The 19,372-nt window shown below is 46.7% G+C and overlaps 1 protein-coding gene across 3 annotated transcripts in view; it reads right to left on the reverse strand.

Annotated features, from left to right (window-relative positions):
* LOC137334901 (aldo-keto reductase family 1 member C23-like protein) overlaps window positions 1–17,940 on the reverse strand; it is a 247,635-nt gene extending 229,695 nt beyond the window's left edge. Inside the window, exons 1-4 of one of the 3 annotated variants that reach the window (XM_067999985.1) lie at window positions 17,784–17,937; window positions 7,430–7,597; window positions 5,409–5,525; window positions 2,293–2,373 (exon numbers count right to left, since the gene is read on the reverse strand). In XM_067999985.1, the coding sequence (XP_067856086.1) occupies window positions 2,293–2,373; window positions 5,409–5,525; window positions 7,430–7,597; window positions 17,784–17,870 (453 nt within the window). In that variant the 5' untranslated portion in view covers window positions 17,871–17,937. Of the gene's footprint in view, window positions 1–2,292; window positions 2,374–5,408; window positions 5,526–7,429; window positions 7,598–15,699; window positions 15,805–17,783 lie in introns of those variants that run through there. The other 2 variants (XM_067999987.1, XM_067999986.1) reach the window with 2 other exon arrangements.
* Between the last annotated feature and the right edge of the window lie 1,432 nt (window positions 17,941–19,372).

The raw sequence follows: 19,372 nt of genomic DNA on the forward strand, positions 1-19,372 counted from the left end.
CACAAGGTTATCTCCAATTCCACGCGTTCTCATTTTTGCTAATAATCTCTTGTGCAAAATGTCTTCTGGAAGACCGCGCAGACACTCCCCTGTCCGCCGCGCAGACGCTCCCCTGTCCGCCGCGCAGACGCTCCCCTGTCCGCCGCGCAGACGCTCCCCTGTCCGCCGCGCAGACGCTCCCCTGTCCGCCACGCAGACGCTCAAAAAATTCAACTGGATTGGTCAGACACGACCTACCTTCCAAAAATTCACGCTGACTATTTGATCACCTGATACTTGTCCAAGTTCGTAGTCACGAGGTTGGATAAAGGTTTGATTAGCTAACAGGAAACAGAGAGTGGGCATAAATGGGTCATTTTCAGGTTGGCAAGATGTAACGAGTGGAGTGCCACAGGGATCAGTGCTTGGGCCTCAACTATTTACAATCTATATCAATGACTTGGATGAAGGGACCGAATGTATAGTTGCTAAATTTGCTGAAGACACAAAGGTAGGTAGGAAAGTAAGTTGTGAAGAGGACATAAGGAGCCTGCAAAGGGATAGAGATAGGTTAAGTGAGTGGGCAAAAATTTGGCAGATGGAGTATAATGTGGGAAAATGTGAACTTGTCCACTTTGGCAGGAGGAATAGAAAAGCAGTATATTATTTAAATGGAGAGAGATTGCAGAGCTCTGAGGTACAGAGGGATCTGGGTGTCCTGGTACATGAATCACAAAAAGTTAGTGTGCAGGTACAGCAAGAGATTAGGAAGGCAAATGGAATGTTGTCATTTATTGCAAGGGGAATGGAATATAAAAGTAGAGATGTTTTGCTACAGTTGTACAGGGCATTGGTGAGACCACATCTAGAATACTGTGTGCAGTTTTGGTCTCCTTATTTAGGAAAGGACATAATTGCTTTGGAGATGGTTCAGAGAAGGTTCACTCGACTGATTCCTGGGATGAGGGGGTTATCTTATGAGGAAAGGTTGGACAAGTTGGGCCTGTATACACTGGAGTTTAGAAGACTGAGAGGTGATCTTATTGAAAGATATAAGGTCCTGAGGGGACTAGAAGGGGTAGATGCTGAGGGGATGTTTCCCCTTGTGGGAGAGACTAGAACTAGGGGCCACAGTTTAAAAATAAGGGGTCTCCCATTTAAGAAGGAGATGAGGAGAAATTTTTTCTCTGAGGGTCGTGAGTCTGTGGAACTCCCTTCCCCAGAGAGCGGTGGAGGCAGGGTCATTGAATATTTTTAAGGCTGAGTTAGATAGATTCCTGATTAACAAGGGAGTCAAAGGTTATAGTAGGTAGATGGGAAAGTAGGGTTGAGGTCACAATCAGGTCAGCCATGATCTTATCAAATGGCAGAGCAGGCTCGAGGGGTCGAATGGCCTTCTCCTGCTCTTAATTCATATGTTCGTATGTTACCCCAGCTTCTCCAGTCTCTCCACGTAATTGAAGTCCAACGTCCCTGGAATCATTCTAGTAAATCTCTCCTGCACCCTCTCTAAGGCCTTCACATCCGTCCTAAAGCGCAGTGCCCAGAATTGGACACAATACTCCAGTTGTGGTCGAACCAGAGTTTTATAAAGGTTCATCATGACTTCCTTGCTTTTGTACTTTGTGCCTCTATTTATAAAGCCCATAATCCCGTATGCTTTTTTGACCACTTTCTCAACCTGTCCTGCCACCTTCAAAGATTTGTGCACATATACCCCCAGATCTCTCTGATCCTGTACCCCTTTTAGAATTGTGCCCTCTAGTTTATATTGCCTCTCCTCATTCTTCCGACCGAAATGTATCACTTCACACTTCTCTGTGTTAAATTTCATCTGCCATGTCTCCGCCCATTCCACCAGCCTGTCTATATCCTCTTGAAGTCTATCACTATCCTCCACACTGTTTACTACCCTTCCAAGTTTTGTGTCATCTGCAAATTTTGAAATTGTGCCCTGTACACCCAAGTCCAAGTCATTAATATATATCAAGAAAAACAGTGGTCCCAGCACCGACCCCTGGGGAACACCACTGTACACCTCCCTCCAGTCCAAAAAACAACCATTCACCACTACTCTCTGTTTCCTGTCCCTTAGCCAATTCTGTATCCATGCTGCCACTGCCCCCTTTATTCCATGGGCTTCAACTTTGCTGACAAGCCTATTATGTGGCACTTTATTAAACACCTTTTGGAAGTCCATATTCACCACATCAACCGCATTGCCCTCATGAAAGATCCAGTTCTAGTTTTTTTTTGTGTCATTGATATACCCAATTGTCACATACAGTTGTACTTCTGACAGGGAGTACATACCGCCCAAGTTTCACAGAAATCCACGTCGTCAAGAAGAAGTTTCCCATTTGCATCTCGAGGAAATATCTCCTCTTCACTTGGCTGCAACAAATGGAAATTCTGTCAGCACTTTTCCAGTTCTCCGTGCTTTATTAGGAAAAGCTTGTGTTTCCCTGATGACCTCATGAGTGATGCAATGAGCAGTAAAGTCTGGTAATTGCTTCGTTAACTGATCTCGGCCAAAGTGATGGTAAGGATGGTATCATTGGCCCAAGTACTCTTGGGAGGGTGACAGGGGGCAGGAAGAGAAAGAAGGACATGGCTCCAACCCACAATTGTTATCTAGTGACCACAGCTGGAAAGTGCCTAGGTGAGGAAAGGCTATGCTGGCTTGTGTGGTCGAATCGCCCAGTGACACTCTGTCCAGACTTGGCGAGTACTGGTGGGTGGTGAGATCAATAAAACTGTGTCTTAATGAGAGTCACTGCTGCAAAAGGTGGGAGAAAGCTCCAAGGGCAGCCCAGTGGACTTCAATCCAACACAACAAATGCTAACTTTGGTGGACTTCATAGTCATAGACAGAGTGGGCAAGAATACAGCTTAGTCATGGAAATATGACACGAGTTAGGGCCCATTTTGTGTGACCCAAGGTAAATTGATGCTTGAATATCTTACCATCAACACAAAACCAGCCAACTGCACAGGTCACTTACATAATTATTCACTGCATCCTGTGCGGTTTTAGGCTGGTGCAGGAGGCCAGCCTAACAGAGGGAATGGGGGGAATGCAACATCACACACACTGAAATTCAAACAGAAGCAGCCATTTAAAGGTAAGTAGTTCTACATGGGGCAAAATTTCATTTGAGCTTTTAGAAAAGTTCAAAGTGCATTTCAACCAGAGACTGGAATGGGAGGAGTGGAATCCTGATGTGGAGCCATGTCATAGTGCAGTGGACACTATGATCACCTGTTCAGTGGCTGACAAAGTAGAGGTGGTGCAAGTGGTAGGTGCACTCCAGAGCACAGCAATGCACTGTGCCTTGTCTACACTACCTGTAGCAGCTGGGAACAGATGCAGGAGAGGATGGCACACTTTTAAGGATTCTGGCAAGGTAAGAGTCACAATTTTTGGGGTTTTTAAACACTAGATATTTCTTTGGGTCAAACATTGCTGGTCACTCCTATATGCAAACTTCACACCCTCCATGATCCAGAGTGCAGCTTTTTCTGTCCAATATCTAGTTAAACTGTGGAATGATCCAGGGATCGTAACAGAGAACCACTGACCACTGGACTAGAACACGTGCCACCTTGTGATGTCTCTTTCAAGGAGGCAGATTGAATAATACTGAGGGCATAAGCTTCAAACCAACGTAAGACATAGGAATGAACAGTCTACAGTGAATATATAATTCCTTAAGTTACTCAGTACGTGTAAAACAATAAAGGTGCAACTTGCTTTCTGTCTAAACACAAGCCCCAAGGCTGGCGGCCAAAGGTAACTCTTCGAGGCCAGGCTAGCTCAGGCCTTAGATTTTCAGAGAGCTTTTTGTGGCTGGTTGTGAAATCCACAAACACAGAGTCCCCTTCCCGCCTCTTTGAATTGGCCCCTTAAGTAAGTGGAATAAAGTCTCTGCTTACCGAACTGCCAACCGCAGAGGGCTCCAGGGAATTGAGGACCTGCTCCTTCTCAAAAATAACTGTTAATCAAACTCACTACCCTGGGATGAGGGCCCAGCCTGGGATGAGGGCCCAGCCTGCGATGAGGGCCTACCCTTTATGGCCCAGGAGGCTCCTAAATATCTTCCTTCACCCAATGTCCACTTTTACAACTTCAGATCTATCACAGGCATCTACTCGGGCTCTGTGCAATCAATCGCTCCCTTAAGTGGTTTGATTGCCTTCTCTTATTTTAAAATGGAAGTCGATGCTCACATTCTTGCATCTACTAGTGTGATAGTGGGACCTAGCAGTGTAATTTGTGACTAGCAAAGCGCTAGATGTCTCCTCAATGACCAGTGATTGCTAACAAACGGGCCATAGAGGCTTGTGCAAATTTTGCACCATCTCTTATCTGCCCATGGATGGCCAATCGAGCAGGGGATTGTGCAAACTACCATCTTTAAGGACAGCCCTCGGCTCAAAAGCATTTTCAGGCGGCTGATGTTTGGGTTCTAGTCCTAGAAAAACTATTGACCAGAAACTTAACTGGACCAGCCACATAAATACTGTGGCTACAAGAGCAGGTCAGAGGCTGGGTATTCTGCAGCGAGTGTCTCACCTCCTGACTCCCCAAAGCCTTTCCACCATCTACAAGGCACAAGTCAGGAGTGTGATGGAATAATCTCTACTTGCCTGGATGAGTGCAGCTCCAACAACACTCAAGAAGCTCAACACCATCCAGGACAAAGCAGCCCGCTTGATTGGCACCCCATCCACCACCCTAAACATTCACTCCCTTCACCACCGGCGCACTGTGGCTGCAGTGTGTACCATCCACAGGATGCACTGCAGCAACTCGCTAAGGCTTCTTTGACAGCACCTTCCAAACCCGCGACCTCTACCACCTGGAAGGACAAGGGCAGCAGGTACATGGGAACAACACCACCTGCACGTTCCCCTCCAAGTCACACACCATCTCAACTTGGAAATATATCGGCCGTTCCTTCATCGTCACTGGGTCAAAATCCTGGAACCCCCTCCCTAAAAGCACTGTGGGAGAACCGTCACCACACGGACTGCAGCGGTTCAAGAAGGCGGCTCACCACCACCTTCTCTAGGGCAATTGGGGATGGGCAATAAATGCCGGCCTCGCCAGCGATGCCCACATCCCATGAACGAATAAAAAAAAAAGGGCCACTGGTTCCCAAACGGCGATATCCACACGGGATAGCTTGGGAATGATTAGGAATGGGATCCCTGGTTGACGTTCCCACTCTGAACATAAGAGCTCCGAGGGCAGTTGTGGAATCTCGATTGCTGCCTCAGCAGAGATCAGCTAACTCAGCACAGACTGACGATTGATCCTGGGACCTTCTCTTTCATTTGGCTCAGTACTACACCAGGCTGTGCTTTTACCCACTGGCCATTGTGAGCTCCATCTTTCACAGGTACACCTAATCATTTTATTTTACCTTCAAAGCCATAGGCCAGTGCATAAGGTATAGGTCAACGTAGTCCAGCTGCAGACTTTTCAGTGTCTTCTCAAGGGCTTTCCGAACCATATTGGGAGAAAGATAGGTCATCCATAGCTACAGTCAAAACACAACACAACGGACTGGTTACTACAATCAGACTACTATCCAAAGCTTCCAGTTTTATTCAGAATGTTATCAGTAAAGTGTCCCTGACAGGTCTCACGATCTTCCTGCATGTTTATGGATTGTAGAGTTTTGGTCACTCAACACAGTTAATTGAAATTTTGAAATATTACCAGATCTCCTTCATCTTTGCTCACTGGTGTTCTGGAGTCTCAAGCAGAGTTACAATGTTTAGTTGTTAAGATGGAAGTATGTTCAGGCTGGACTGTCCTTTTAAAGGTTACTGTCAAACACACTCTAAATAGGCAAATCCAGGTGGTTACTGCTGGCAGTTGTACCTCCTTCTAGATTTATGGTTCCAGGTCAGAAGCTCACAACAAGGCTGGCCTTCCTTTTCTTTTTGTGTTGCTTCTGCAACTAAATGTGAGACTTTGGCTTGTGTTGGGCGGATGCCGAGTGCGAGACTTTGCTGACTGTGATTTGGAGAATATGCTGCTTTCACCATCCCTGTGACGACACAAACAGTTCCCTTGTGGTGGATTTTGATGAACCACGGAAATGAAAAGTGCATGTAACAAAACTAAGATTATGGAGGTAAAAATCAGGCTGAGTTTGCTTAGGCACTTAAAAAGAGTTAATACTATATAATCGAATCATAGAATCAGAATTATTTAGCACAGAAGGAAGCCAATCGGCCCATCAAGCCTGTGCTGGTTTTTGATCAGCAAGGGAGTCAAAGGATATGGGGAACAGGTGGGAAAGTGGAGTTGAGGTAAAAATCAGATCAGCCATGATCTCATTAAATGGCGGAGCAGGTTCGAAGGGCCAAATGGCCTACTCCTGCTCTTATCTCTTAGGTTCTTATGTTTGTCCACACTGGTAGCAAGTACCTCGTACCTGTTGGACAAGGGGAAGGGCTGAGCTTCTTCTACCACTACATCTGGGGTCCCCATACCTGCCTGACTCACAATTACAAGCTTCCTGTCCCTGACCACTAACCAAATCGAAACCACTATCTAACCTAAGGGGTGTGACTGCCTCCAGGGTCAAAGTATCCAGATAACTCTCCCCCTCCCTGATGCAATGCAATGTCTGCACCTTGGACTCCAGCTCAACAACTCTGAGCCGAAGTTCCTCGAGTTGCAGACACTTACTGTAGGTGTGGTTGACTGGGATCATAGAATCATAGAATCATAGAAGTTACAACATGGAAACAGGCCCTTCGGCCCAACATGTCCATGTCGCCCAGTTTATACCACTAAGCTAGTCCCAATTGCCTGCACTTGGCCCATATCCCTCGATACCCATTTTCCCCATGTAACTGTCCAAATGCTTTTTAAAAGACAAAATTGTACCCGCCTCTACTACTGCCTCTGGCAGCTCGTTCCAGACACTCACCACCCTTTGAGTGAAAAAATTGCCCCTCTGGATCCTTTTGTATCTCTCCCCTCTCACCTTAAATCTGTGCCCCCTCGTTATAGACTCCCCTACCTTTGGGAAAAGATTTTGACTATCGACCTTATCTATGCCCCTCATTATTTTATAGACTTCTATAAGATCACCCCTTAACCTCCTACTCTCCAGGGAATAAAGTCCCAGTCTGTCTAACCTCTCCCTGTAAGATCTCGCTGCTCTCCACAAAATCCAACATTCTGCAGGGAGGATGGGCAAATAATACAATTTAACAATGATCTTTGAGGAATAGAATCGAAGATATTACAGTTTCTCTTCAGTTTTTATAAACCTTTACATATAAACCTTTCAACCCAATAATATTGGCTTGTAAGTCAACAGAAATTGTTCTATATTCAAGGAAAATCTTGATCGCAAGAGGATCTGACCCCAAATAGACGGCACCTGCCTGTGAATGTGTACATTAAAGGAACACTGCACACCTTGCTAGTGTAAAAGATGTCTTCCCGTTTCACTGTTCCATCAGCAATCTTTGCCCGAATGGCCTCTCCAACTTCATCTTCATTGCCGTACATTAAAGCTCCATCGAGATGGCGGTATCCGATTTCAATGCCAGCCTTCACAGCTTCCACTACGTCACCTTTAACAAGCTGTCAAAACAAGTCATGCTCAAAATGTGCAACCAAGCCCATCCACTCTTATCTCAGAACCCCCGCCCAAGAAAAGGCACCCTCGCTGGGAGGTTCCAACCCCATTTCTTTGAAGTTTTTGAAAACTGCAATTGGCAATAAACATAGAAACATAGAAAATAGGAGCAGGAGTAGGCCATTCGGCCCTTCGAGCCTGCTCCACCATTCAATATGATCATGGCTGATCCTCTATCTCAATACCATATTCCCGCTCTCTCCCCATACCCCTTGATGCCTTTTATGTCTAGGAATCTATCTAGCTCCTTCTTAAATATATCCATCTCTGTCCTAAATATCCTACCCCGTATCCTGAGACTGTGGCCCCTTCTTCTGGACCCCCCAGCCAGGGGAAACATCCTCCCTGCATAGTTCTGTCAGAATTTTATGCATTTCAATGAGATCACCTCTCATTCTTCTAAACTCGAGTGAATACAGGCCGAGTCGACCCAATCTCTCCTCATACAACAGTCCTGCCGTCCCAGGAATCAGTCTGGTGAACCTTCGCTGCACTCCCTCTGTGGCAAGTATATCCTCTCTTAAGTAAGGAGACCAAAACTGCACACAATACTCAAGGTGGGGTCTCACCAAGGCCCTGTATAACTGCAGTAAGACATCCTTGCTGCTGTACTCAAATCCTCTTGCAATGAAAGCCAACATACCATTTGCCTTCCTAGCTGCTTGTTGCACCTGCTTGTTTGCTTTCAGTGACTGGTGTACAAGGACACCCAATCGCTTTGTCCATCAATATTTCCCAATCTATCACCATTTCAATAATACTCTGCCTTTCTGTTTTTCCTTCCAAAGTGGATAACTTCACATTTATCCACATTATATTGCATCTGCCATGTATTTGCCCCCTCACTCAACTTGTCTAAATCCCCTTGAAGCCTCTTTGCATCCTCCTCACAACTCACAATCCCACCTAGTTTTCTGTTGTCAGCAAACTTGGAAATATTACATATGGTTCCCCTATCCAAATCATTGATATATATTGTGAATAGCTGGGGCCCAAGCACTGATCCCTGCGATACCCCACTAGTCACTGCCTGCTACCCCGAAAAAGACCCATTTATTCCTACTCTCTGTTTCCTGTCTGTTAACCAATTTTCAATCCATGCCAGTATATTACCCCCAATCACACGTGCTTTAATTTTGCACACTAATCTCTTATGTGGGAATTTATCAAAGGCCTTCTAAAAATCCAAATACACCACATCCACTGGTTCTCCCTTATCTATTCTACCAGTTACATCCTCAAAAAACTCCAGTAGGTTTGTCAAACACGATTTCCCTTTCATAAATCCGTGTTGACTTTGTCTAATCCCATTGATATTTTCGAAGTGTCCTGTTATCACATCCTTTATGATAGACTCTAGCATTTTCCCTACTACTGATGTTAGGCTAACCGGTCTGTAATTCCTTGTTTTTTCTCTCCCTCCTTTTTTAAATAGTGGGGTTACATTTACCACCCTCCAATCTGTAGGAACTGTTCCATAATCTATAGAATTTTGGAAGATGACAACCAATGCATCCACTGTTTCCATGGCTACCTCTTTCAGTACTCTGGGATGCAGATTACAAGGCCCTGGGGATTTATCGGCTTTCAGGCCCATTAATTTCTCCAGCACTATTTTTTTTACTAATTCTAATTTCCTTTAATTCCTCCTTCTCACTAGTCCATTGGTTACCTAGCATTTCTGGGAAATTATTTGTGTCCTCTTCCGTGAAGACAGAACCAAAGTATTTGTTTAATTGCTCTGCCATTTCCTTGTTCCCCATTATAAATTCTCCCATTTCTGACTGTAAGGGACCTACATTTGTCTTCACTAATCTTTTTCTTTTTACATACTTGTAGAAGCTTTTACAGTCCACTTTTATGCTCCTTGTAAGTTTACTCACATACTCTATTTTCCCCTCTTAATCAATCCCTTGGTCCTTTTTTGCTGAATTCTAAACTGCTCCCAATCCTCAGGCTTGCTACTTTTTCTGGCAACTTTATATGACTCCTCTTTGGATCTAATACTATCCTTAATTTCCTTTGTTAGCCATGGTTGGGCCGCTTTTCCTTTTGTATTTTTGCGCTAGAGAGGAATGTATAACTGTTGCAATTCATGCATTCGTTCCTTAAATGTCAGCCATTGCCTATCCACCATCATGCCTTTTAATGAAGCTTCCCAATCTATCATAGGCAACTCACTCCTCATACCTTCGTAGTTTCCTTTGTTTAGATTTTGGACCCTAGTTTCGGATTGGACTACTTCACTTTCCATCTTATTGAAGAATTCTATCATGTTATGGTCACTCTTCCCTAAAGGACCCCGCACAACAAGATTATTAATTAACCCCTTCTCATTTCACAATACCCAATCTAGGATAGCCTGTTCCCTGGTTGGCACCTCAACGTCTAAAAAACCATCTCTTACACACTCCAGGAATTCATCCTCCACAGTATTATTACTAATTTGGTTTGGACAGTAGATTAAAGTCACCCATGATTACTGTAGTACCCTTGTTACATGCATCTCTAATTTCCTGTTTGATGCCGTCCCCTACATTACCATTACTGTTTGGAGGCCTATAGACAATTCCTACCAGTGTTTTCTGCCCCTTGGTGCTTCTTAACTCCACTCAGACTGATTCTACAACTTGATTTTCTGAGCCAATATCCTTTCTCACTATTGCTCTGATTTCATCCTTTACTAACAAAGCCACCCCACCTCCTTTTCCTTTTTGCCTGTCCTTCCTAAATATCGAATACCCTTGAATATTCAGCTCTCAGCCTTGGTCACCCTGCAGCAATGTCTCCGTAATCACAATTATATCGTATCCGTTTACATCTATTTGAGTTGTTAATTCGTCTACCTTATTACGGATGCTTTGTGCATTCAGATAGTGCCTTTAGATTTTTAAACATCTCAACATTTTTTTGTACTATGGCCCTATTTGTCTTATTACCATTTTTTCTTACCATGACCCTATTTGTTGTCTTTTGTTTCTACACTCTGTCCCTTCCTGACACAATCTGATTATCCTTACCCCAATCACTTTCCTGCACTGCTTCTTTGACTTTTCTCTTTAGCATTCTAGATTTCTCTCCACCCGGACCCCCCCCTTATTTAGTTTAAAGCCCTATCTACCTCCCTAGTTATTCGATTCGCTAGAACTCTGGTCCCAGCATGGTTCAGATGTAGTCCGTACCATCGGAACAGCTCCCCTTTCCCCAGTACTGGTGCCAGTGTCCCACGAATCGAAACCCATTTCTCCCACACCAATCTTTGAGCCACGCATTCATCTCCCTGATCCTATTGACTCTGTGCCAATTTGCTCGTGGCTCAGGTAATAATCCAGAGATTATCACCTTTGTGGTTCTGCTTTTTAATTTAGTCCCTAGCTGCTCAAACTCCCTCAGCAGAACCTTTTTCTTAGTCCTACCTATGTCGTTGGTACCCACATGGACCACAACAACTGGATCCTCCCCCTCCCACTCCAAGTTCTTCTCCAGCCCGGAGGAGATGTCCTTAACCCTGGCACCGGGAAGGGCGGGGTATGGGGCCCCACATCCTTGTCCAGGAATCTGTTCAATGATCCAAAGGTCATAAAACATCCAGTAGAGTTTGAACCCAGCAGGAAGCCAGACAATGAAAGAAAATGGAATAAAAAGAGATACGTTTTACTCAGTTGGAACTTCTTGATGACGTTCAAGACCAAGTGGTGTGAACAGGCTCGGATAAGCCAGGTTCATGATTTTCTGTTGAAGTTCCTGACACCTCAGTTTTCGATGCAAGGCTAAATGTGTATTATTCTGTATGAGGTTTTAAGATGAATGTTTTGAAACAATAATAAATGAAACTAATTGTCAGACATATTACTGTCTCTAGTTTTATGAATCTGTTAAAAGGATAAGGAAGGGATTATCCGAACACACTGTGGCTGCAGTGTGTACCATCCACAGGATGCACTGCAGCAACTCGCCAAGGCTTCTTCGACAGCACCTCCCAAACCCACGACCTCTACCACCTAGAAGGACAAGGGCAGCAGGTACATGGGAACAACACCACCTGCACGTTCCCCTCCAAGTCACACACCATCCCGACTTGGAAATATATCGCCGTTCCTTCATCGTCGCTGGGTCAAAATCCTGGAACTCCCTTCCTAACAGCACTGTGGGAGAACCTTCACCACACGGACTGCAGCGGTTCAAGAAGGCGGCTCACCACCACCTTCTCAAGGGCAATTAGGGATGGGCAATAAATGCCGGCCTCGCCAGCGACATCCATATCCCAAGAATGAAATAAAAACAACTCTGCCACTCTTTGGTGTAACTGGCACATCATGTAAGTAGAAACACAGGGGAGTGAATTTCTGCAGAGGTCTCTCAATTGTTGACTGTAACCTATATTCTCTGGAGTTTAGAAGAATGAGAGGTGATCTCATTGAAAGATGTAAGATTCTAAGAGGGCTTGGCAGGGTAAATGCTGAGTGGATGTTTCCCCTGGCTGGAAAGTCTAGTACTAGGGGACATATGGGTAAATTTTAACCCCATGAACGGGTGGGTTGGGGGTGGGTGGGAAGGTAAAAATTGTAAAAATCAAAAACCGAAACTGGGGTCCAAAATCTAAACAAAGGAAACTATGAAGGTATGAGGGGCGAGTTGGCTATGATAGATTGGGGAGTTTCATTAAAAGGCATGACAGTGGATAGGCAATGGCTAACATTTAAGGAACGAATGCATTAATTGCAACAGTTATACATTCCTTTCTGGCTCAAAAACAAAAAAGAAGTGGCCCAACCATGGCTAACAAAAGAAATTAAAGATAGTATTAGATCCAAAGAGGAGTCATATAAAGTTGCCAGAAAAAGTAGCAAGCCTGAGGATTGGGAGCAGTTTAGAATTCAGCAAAAAAGGACCAAAAGATTGATTAAGAGGGGAAAATAGAGAATGAGAGTAAACGTGCAAGGAACATAAAAGTGGACTGTAAAAGCTTCTACAAGTATGTAAAAAGAAAAAGATTAGTGAATTAGTGAAGACAAATGTAGGTTCCTTACAGTCAGAAACAGGAGAATTTATAATGGGGAACAAGGAAATGGCAGAGCAATTAAACAAATACTTTGGTTCTGTCTTCACGGAAGAGGACACAAATAACTTCCCAGAAATGCTAGGGAACCAAGGGACTAGTGAGAAGGAGGAATTAAAGGAAATTAGTATTAGTAAAAAAAGTGCTGGAGAAATTAATGGGCCTGAAAGCCGATAAATCCCCAGGGCCTGATAATCCGCATCCCAGAGTAGTAAAAGAGGTAGCCATGGAAACAGTGGATGCATTGGTTGTCATCTTTCAAAATTCTACAGATTATGGAACAGTTCCTGCAGATTGGAGGGTGGTAAATTTAACCCCACTATTTAAAAAAAGGGGGGAGAGAAAACAGGGAACTATAGACCGGTTAGCCTAACATCAGTAGTAGGGAGAATGCAAGAGTCTATTATTTATATGGATGTGATAACAGGGCACTTAGAAAATATCAACGGGATTAGACAAAGTCAACATGGATTTATGAAAGGGAAATTGTGTTTGACAAACCTACTGGAGTTTTTTGAGGATGTAACTGGTAGAATAGATAAGGGAGAACCAGTGGATGTGGTTTATTTGGATTTTCAGAAGGCCTTTGATAAAATCCCACATAAGAGGTTAGTGTGCAAAATTAAAGCACATGGGATTGGGGTTAATATACTGGCATGGATTGAAAATTGGTTAACAGACAGGAAACAGAGAGTAGGAATAAATGGGTCTTTTTCGGGGTAGCAGGCAGTGACTAGTGGGGTACCGCAGGGGTCAGTGCTTGGGCCCCAGCTATTCACAATATATATCAATGATTTGGATAGGGGAACCATATGTAATATTTCCAAGTTTGCTGACAACAGAAAACTAGGTGGGATTGTGAGTTGTGAGGAGGATGCAAAGAGGCTTCAAGGGGATTTAGACAAGTTGAGTGAGGGGGCAAATACATGGCAGATGCAGTATAATGTGGATAAATGTGAAGTTATCCACTTCAGAAGGAAAAACAGAAAGGCAGAGTATTATTTAAATGGTGATAGATTGGGAAATGTTGATGTACAAAGGGACCTGGGTGTCCTTGTACACCAGTCACTGAAAGCAAACATACAGGTGCAGCAAGCAGTTCGGAAGGCAAATGGTGCATTGGTCTTCACTGCAAGAGGATTTGAGTACAGGAGCAAGGATGTCTTACTGCAGTTATACAGGGCCTTGGTGAGACCCCACCTGGAGTATTGTGTGCATTTTTGGTCTCCTTAACTAAGAAAGGATATACTTGCCATGGAGGGAGTGCAGCGAAGGTTCACCAGACTGATTCCTGGGACGGCAGGACTGTCGTATGAAGAGAGATTGGGTCAACTCAGCCTGTATTCACTCGAGTTTAGAAGAATGAGAGGGGATCTCATTGAAACATATAAAATTCTGACAGGGCGAGACAGACTGGATGCAGGGAGGATGTTTCCCCTGGCTGGGGGGTCTAGAACGAGGGGTCAGGATACGGGGTAGGACATTTTATGTCTGAGATGAGGAGAAATGTCTTCACTCAGAGGGTGGTGAACCTGTGGAATTCTCTACCACAGAAGGCTGTGGAGGCCAAGTCACTGAATATATTTAAGAAGGAGCAAGATAGATTTCTAGACACAAAAGGCATCAAGGGGTATGGGGAAGAGAGCGGGAATATGGTATTGAGATGGAGGATCAGTCATGATCATATTGAATGGTGGAGCAGGCTCGAAGGGCCGAATGGCCTACTCCTGCTCCTATTTGTTACGTTCTTGGGCAACAACTAAAACAGCTAAAAATGGCCATTTACGCCATTTCTCCAGAGTGTGTGCCCACCTTCTAAAGTTACATGGTCAAAGGGAGACCCCACGCAGAAATTCCCCCCCACCTTCCACCCATTGGAATCACTTGTGGCCAGCTCCCAGTACACACTAATGGCTCATTGAATCAAGGATTTTAACCTGGAATTTCCATAATCTCCTGCTGTGGCTGCCAAAATGGCTAAAAGCGGTCATATTTGCCGTTCCCCAGGACTTCCGACAATCACACATAGAAGTTACAGCGGGAGATCCGGAAACCTCGATGGCAGGGGTTCCCAAACTTTTTTTTGCCAGCCGGTGGGTGTTACAGCATTTCTGTCCCAAGTCACAGGGCCTTATAATGAATTGGATGCCTTTGGTACTTCCAGACTTGACTATTCCATTGCTCTCCTGGCCAGCCGCCCACCCTCTACCCTCTGTAAACTTGAGCTCATCCAAAGCTCCGCTGCCCGTATCCTAACTCGCACCAAGTCCTGTTCACCAATCACCTGTCATTGCTGATCTACATTCGCTTCCCGTCTGGCAATGCCTCCATTTTAACACAGGGATCGTGTTCTAATCCCTCCAGGGTCTCGCCCCTCCCTATCTCTGTAACCTCCTCCAGCCCTACAACCCTCCGAGATCTCTGCACTCCTTCTCTTACGTATCCCTGATTTTCATTGCCCCATTGGTGGCCGTGCCTTCAGCTGCCTAGGCCCTAAGCTCTGGAATTCCCTCCCTAAACCTCTCCACCTCTCTACCTCTCTCTCCTCCTTTAAGATGCTCCTCAACACCTACAACTTTGACCAAGATTTTGGCCACTTGTCCTAATATCTCCTTGTGTCTCGGTGTCAAATTGTACAACTGGTCTATGCCGGCTGGCAAAAAAAAGTTTGGGAACCCCTGCCATCGAGGTTTCCGGATCTCCCGCTGTAACTTCTACGTGTGATTGTCGGAAGTCCTGGGGAACGGCAAATATGACCGCTTTTAGCCATTTTGGCAGCCACAGCAGGAGATTATGGAAATTCCAGGTTAAAATCCTTGATTCAATGAGCCATTAAAGCATATCCTTCCATTCCTTTCTCCCTTGTGTTTATCGATCTTCCCATTAAATGCATCTACACGATTCGCCTCAACTTCTCCATGTGGGAGCCCTTTTGTCTGATTAAGATGCTTTATAACTGCAAGTTGTTGTTGGAAAGGAAGGACTTACATTTTGAAGTAATGCCAGTCAATCTTTCAGAAAGGAGAGGCAGTTTTGAGGATACACAATCTTTGACTATTCAGGATAGTTCCCGACTTTCCCACAAATGGAGAGGAGCTCTGAAATCAAAACTGTAAGCTCAAAATGACAAGCTGACATTGTACACAATGGTAACATGGAGTGTGGGAGATCAGACTTTGCCCTTCCAGGGAGGATTTGACCATCATCCACAAAGAGTGGGGACTGGTGGTTTGTGAGGGGGAAGGGGGGGGGTGTTGCTCAGTTTCAGCATGTGATAGGTCAATGAATCTTCAATCAAGCCAGACACACTTGCTTTCAGAAGCCTGGGCATTCTCTTGTCTGAGGGCAGTGTCCGCCGTGTCGCTCTCCCCCTCTATCGTGCTTTCAGTGTTGGATGCTGGCCTCTGGTGCATGGAAATGTCTCCCCAACGAGCCTTGAACCCGACAGCACATTTATAGACCAGCGTTCCCTGGGTCAGTGCTGCCCTCTGCTCCCTGGTTATGCTGTTTAATACTTGAGTGCAGCCAACTTGAATCTGGGGTTGCCAACTCTGGTTGGATGTATTCCTGGAGATTTCATCACTTGCCCTCCCCCTCCACCAATCAAACGGCCTTTGTTCCCATCTCCAATGTTTTTAGAACTAACGAAAGTGCTCAAAGAAAGTAAAAAAAACAGACAAATATTTTTAATGCCCCTATGATTTTTCTCCCAGGCTGTTGGCAGCAGTGACCAGTGGTTTTCATTAATTCCTGGAGACACCTCTGCAGTCAGTTGCCATCCTAATTCTTACAAAGTTGTATTTTTTTTCGATCTAATCAAAATGTAGAAAATTAATTAAAATCATCATCATTCACGGAGGTTTCACTCAAACAAACGGTTCCTTACAGAGTCTGCAGACAGTTCCGAAAGGACGTCCAGCGCTGCGCCCAATCCCCGCACCCCCCGGGCTGGGGGTCTCTGACCCTCTCCAGCCCCCGGGCTGGGGGTCTCTGACCCTCTCCACCCCCCGGGCTGGGGGTCTCTGACCCTCTCCACCCCCCGGGGCTGGGGGTCTCTGACCCTCTCCCCCGGGGCTGGGGGTCTCTGACCCTCTCCACCCACCGGGGCTGGGGGTCTCTGACCCTCTCCACCCTCCGGGGCTGGGGGTCTCTGACCCTCTCCACCCCCCGGGGCTGGGGGTCTCTGTCCCTCTCCACCCCCCGGGGCTGGGGGTCTCTGACCCTCTCCACCCCCCGGGCTGGGGGTCTCTCACCCTCTCTACCCCCCGGGGCTGGGGGTCTCTGACCCTCTCCACCCACCGGGGCTGGGGGTCTCTGACCCTCTCCCCCGGGGCTGGGGGTCTCTGACCCTCTCCACCCACCGGGGCTGGGGGTCTCTGACCCTCTCCACCCTCCGGGGCTGGGGGTCTCTGACCCTCTCCACCCCCCGGGCTGGGGGTCTCTCACCCTCTCCACCCCCCGGGGCTGGGGGTCTCTGACCCTCTCCACCCCCCGGGGCTGGGGGTCTCTGACCCTCTCCATCCTCCGGGGCTGGGGGTCTCTGACCCTCTCCACCCCCCGGGCTGGGGGTCTCTGACTCTCTCCTCCCCCCCCGGGCTGGGGGTCTCTGACTCTCTCCTCCCCCCCGGGGCTGGGGGGGGTCTCTGACCCTCTCTCCCCCCCCGGGCTGGGGGTCTCTGACTCTCTCCGCCCCCCGGGGCTGGGGGGGTCTCTGACCCTCTCCTCCCCCCGGGCTGGGGGCCTCTGACCCTCTCCACCCCCCGGGCTGGGGGTCTCTGACCCTCTCCACCCCCCGGGCTGGGGGTCTCTGACCCTCTCCACCCCCCGGGCTGGGGGTCTCTGACTCTCTCCACCCCCCGGGCTGGGGGTCTCTGACTCTCTCCCCCCCCCCCCCCGCGGGCTGGGGGTCTCTCACCCTCTCCCCCGGGGCTGGGGGTCTCTGACTCTCTCCCCCGGGGCTGGGGGTCTCTGACTCTCCCCCCCCCCGGGCTGGGGGTCTCTGACTCTCCCCCCCCCCGGGCTGGGGGTCTCTGACTCTCTCCCCCGCCTCCAATCACCCAGCCTGTTCTTACTTTATCCGAGGAGAAGGTCCCGAGTCCGATCCCCGGGATACTGTTCCCATCATCGAGCGGACAGCGATCGTCAGCGGAATAAATCATCCGGAGCGGATCCGTCTGTTCATCGAATTCAAAACCTGATTTCACAGTTCAGAATCAGTAGAATAAGTAACCCGCCCATCGGTTATTGTAGAATCAGTAACCCGCCCATCGGTTATTGTAGAATCAGTAACCCGCCCATCGGTTATTGTAGAATCAGTAACCCGCCCATCGGTTATTGTAGAATCAGTAACCCGCCCATCGGTTATTGTAGAATCAGTAACCCGCCCATCGGTTATTGTAGAATCAGTAACCCGCCCATCGGTTATTGTAGAATCAGTAACCCGCCCATCGGTTATTGTAGAATCAGTAACCCGCCCATCGGTTATTGTAGAATAAGTAACACGCCCATCGGTTATTGTAGAATCAGTAACCCGCCCATCGGTTATTGTAGAATAAGTAACCCGCCCATCGGTTATTGTAGAATCAGTAACCCGCCCATCGGTTATTGTAGAATCAGTAACCCGCCCATCGGTTATTGTAGAATCAGTAACCCGCCCATCGGTTATTGTAGAATCAGTAACCCGCCCATCGGTTATTGTAGAATCAGTAACCCGCCCATCGGTTATTGTAGAATCAGTAACCCGCCCATCGGTTATTGTAGAATCAGTAACCCGCCCATCGGTTGTTGTAGAATCAGTAACCCGCCCATCGGTTGTTGTAGAATCAGTAACCCGCCCATCGGTTATTGTAGAATCAGTAACCCGCCCATCGGTTATTGTAGAATAAGTAACCCGCCCATCGGTTATTGTAGAATCAGTAACCCGCCCATCGGTTGTTGTAGAATCAGTAACCCGCCCATCGGTTATTGTAGAATAAGTAACCCGCCCATCGGTTATTGTAGAATCAGTAACCCGCCCATCGGTTATTGTAGAATCAGTAACCCGCCCATCGGTTATTGTAGAATCAGTAACCCGCCCATCGGTTATTGTAGAATCAGTAACCCGCCCATCGGTTGTTGTAGAATCAGTAACCCGCCCATCGGTTATTGTAGAATAAGTAACCCGCCCATCGGTTATTGTAGAATAAGTAACCCGCCCATCGGTTATTGTAGAATAAGTAACCCGCCCATCGGTTATTGTAGAATCAGTAACCCGCCCATCGGTTATTGTAGAATCAGTAACCCGCCCATCGGATATTGTAGAATCAGTAACCCGCCCATCGGTTATTGTAGAATCAGTAACCCGACCATCGGTTATTGTAGAATCAGTAACCCGCCCATCGGTTATTGTAGAATCAGTAACCCGCCCATCGGTTATTGTAGAATCAGTAACCCGCCCATCGGTTATTGTAGAATCAGTAACCCGCCCATCGGTTATTGTAGAATCAGTAACCCGCCCATCGGTTATTGTAGAATCAGTAACCCGCCCATCGGTTATTGTAGAATAAGTAACCCGCCCATCGGTTATTGTGGAATCAGTAACCCGCCCATCGGTGATTGTAGAATAAGTAACCCGCCCATCGGTTATTGTAGAATCAGTAACCCGCCCATCGGTTATTGTAGA

The sequence above is a fragment of the Heptranchias perlo genome, chromosome 18 (genome assembly GCF_035084215.1).
Source record: "Heptranchias perlo isolate sHepPer1 chromosome 18, sHepPer1.hap1, whole genome shotgun sequence".
In the NCBI taxonomy this organism is placed as follows: Eukaryota; Metazoa; Chordata; class Chondrichthyes; order Hexanchiformes; family Hexanchidae; genus Heptranchias; species Heptranchias perlo.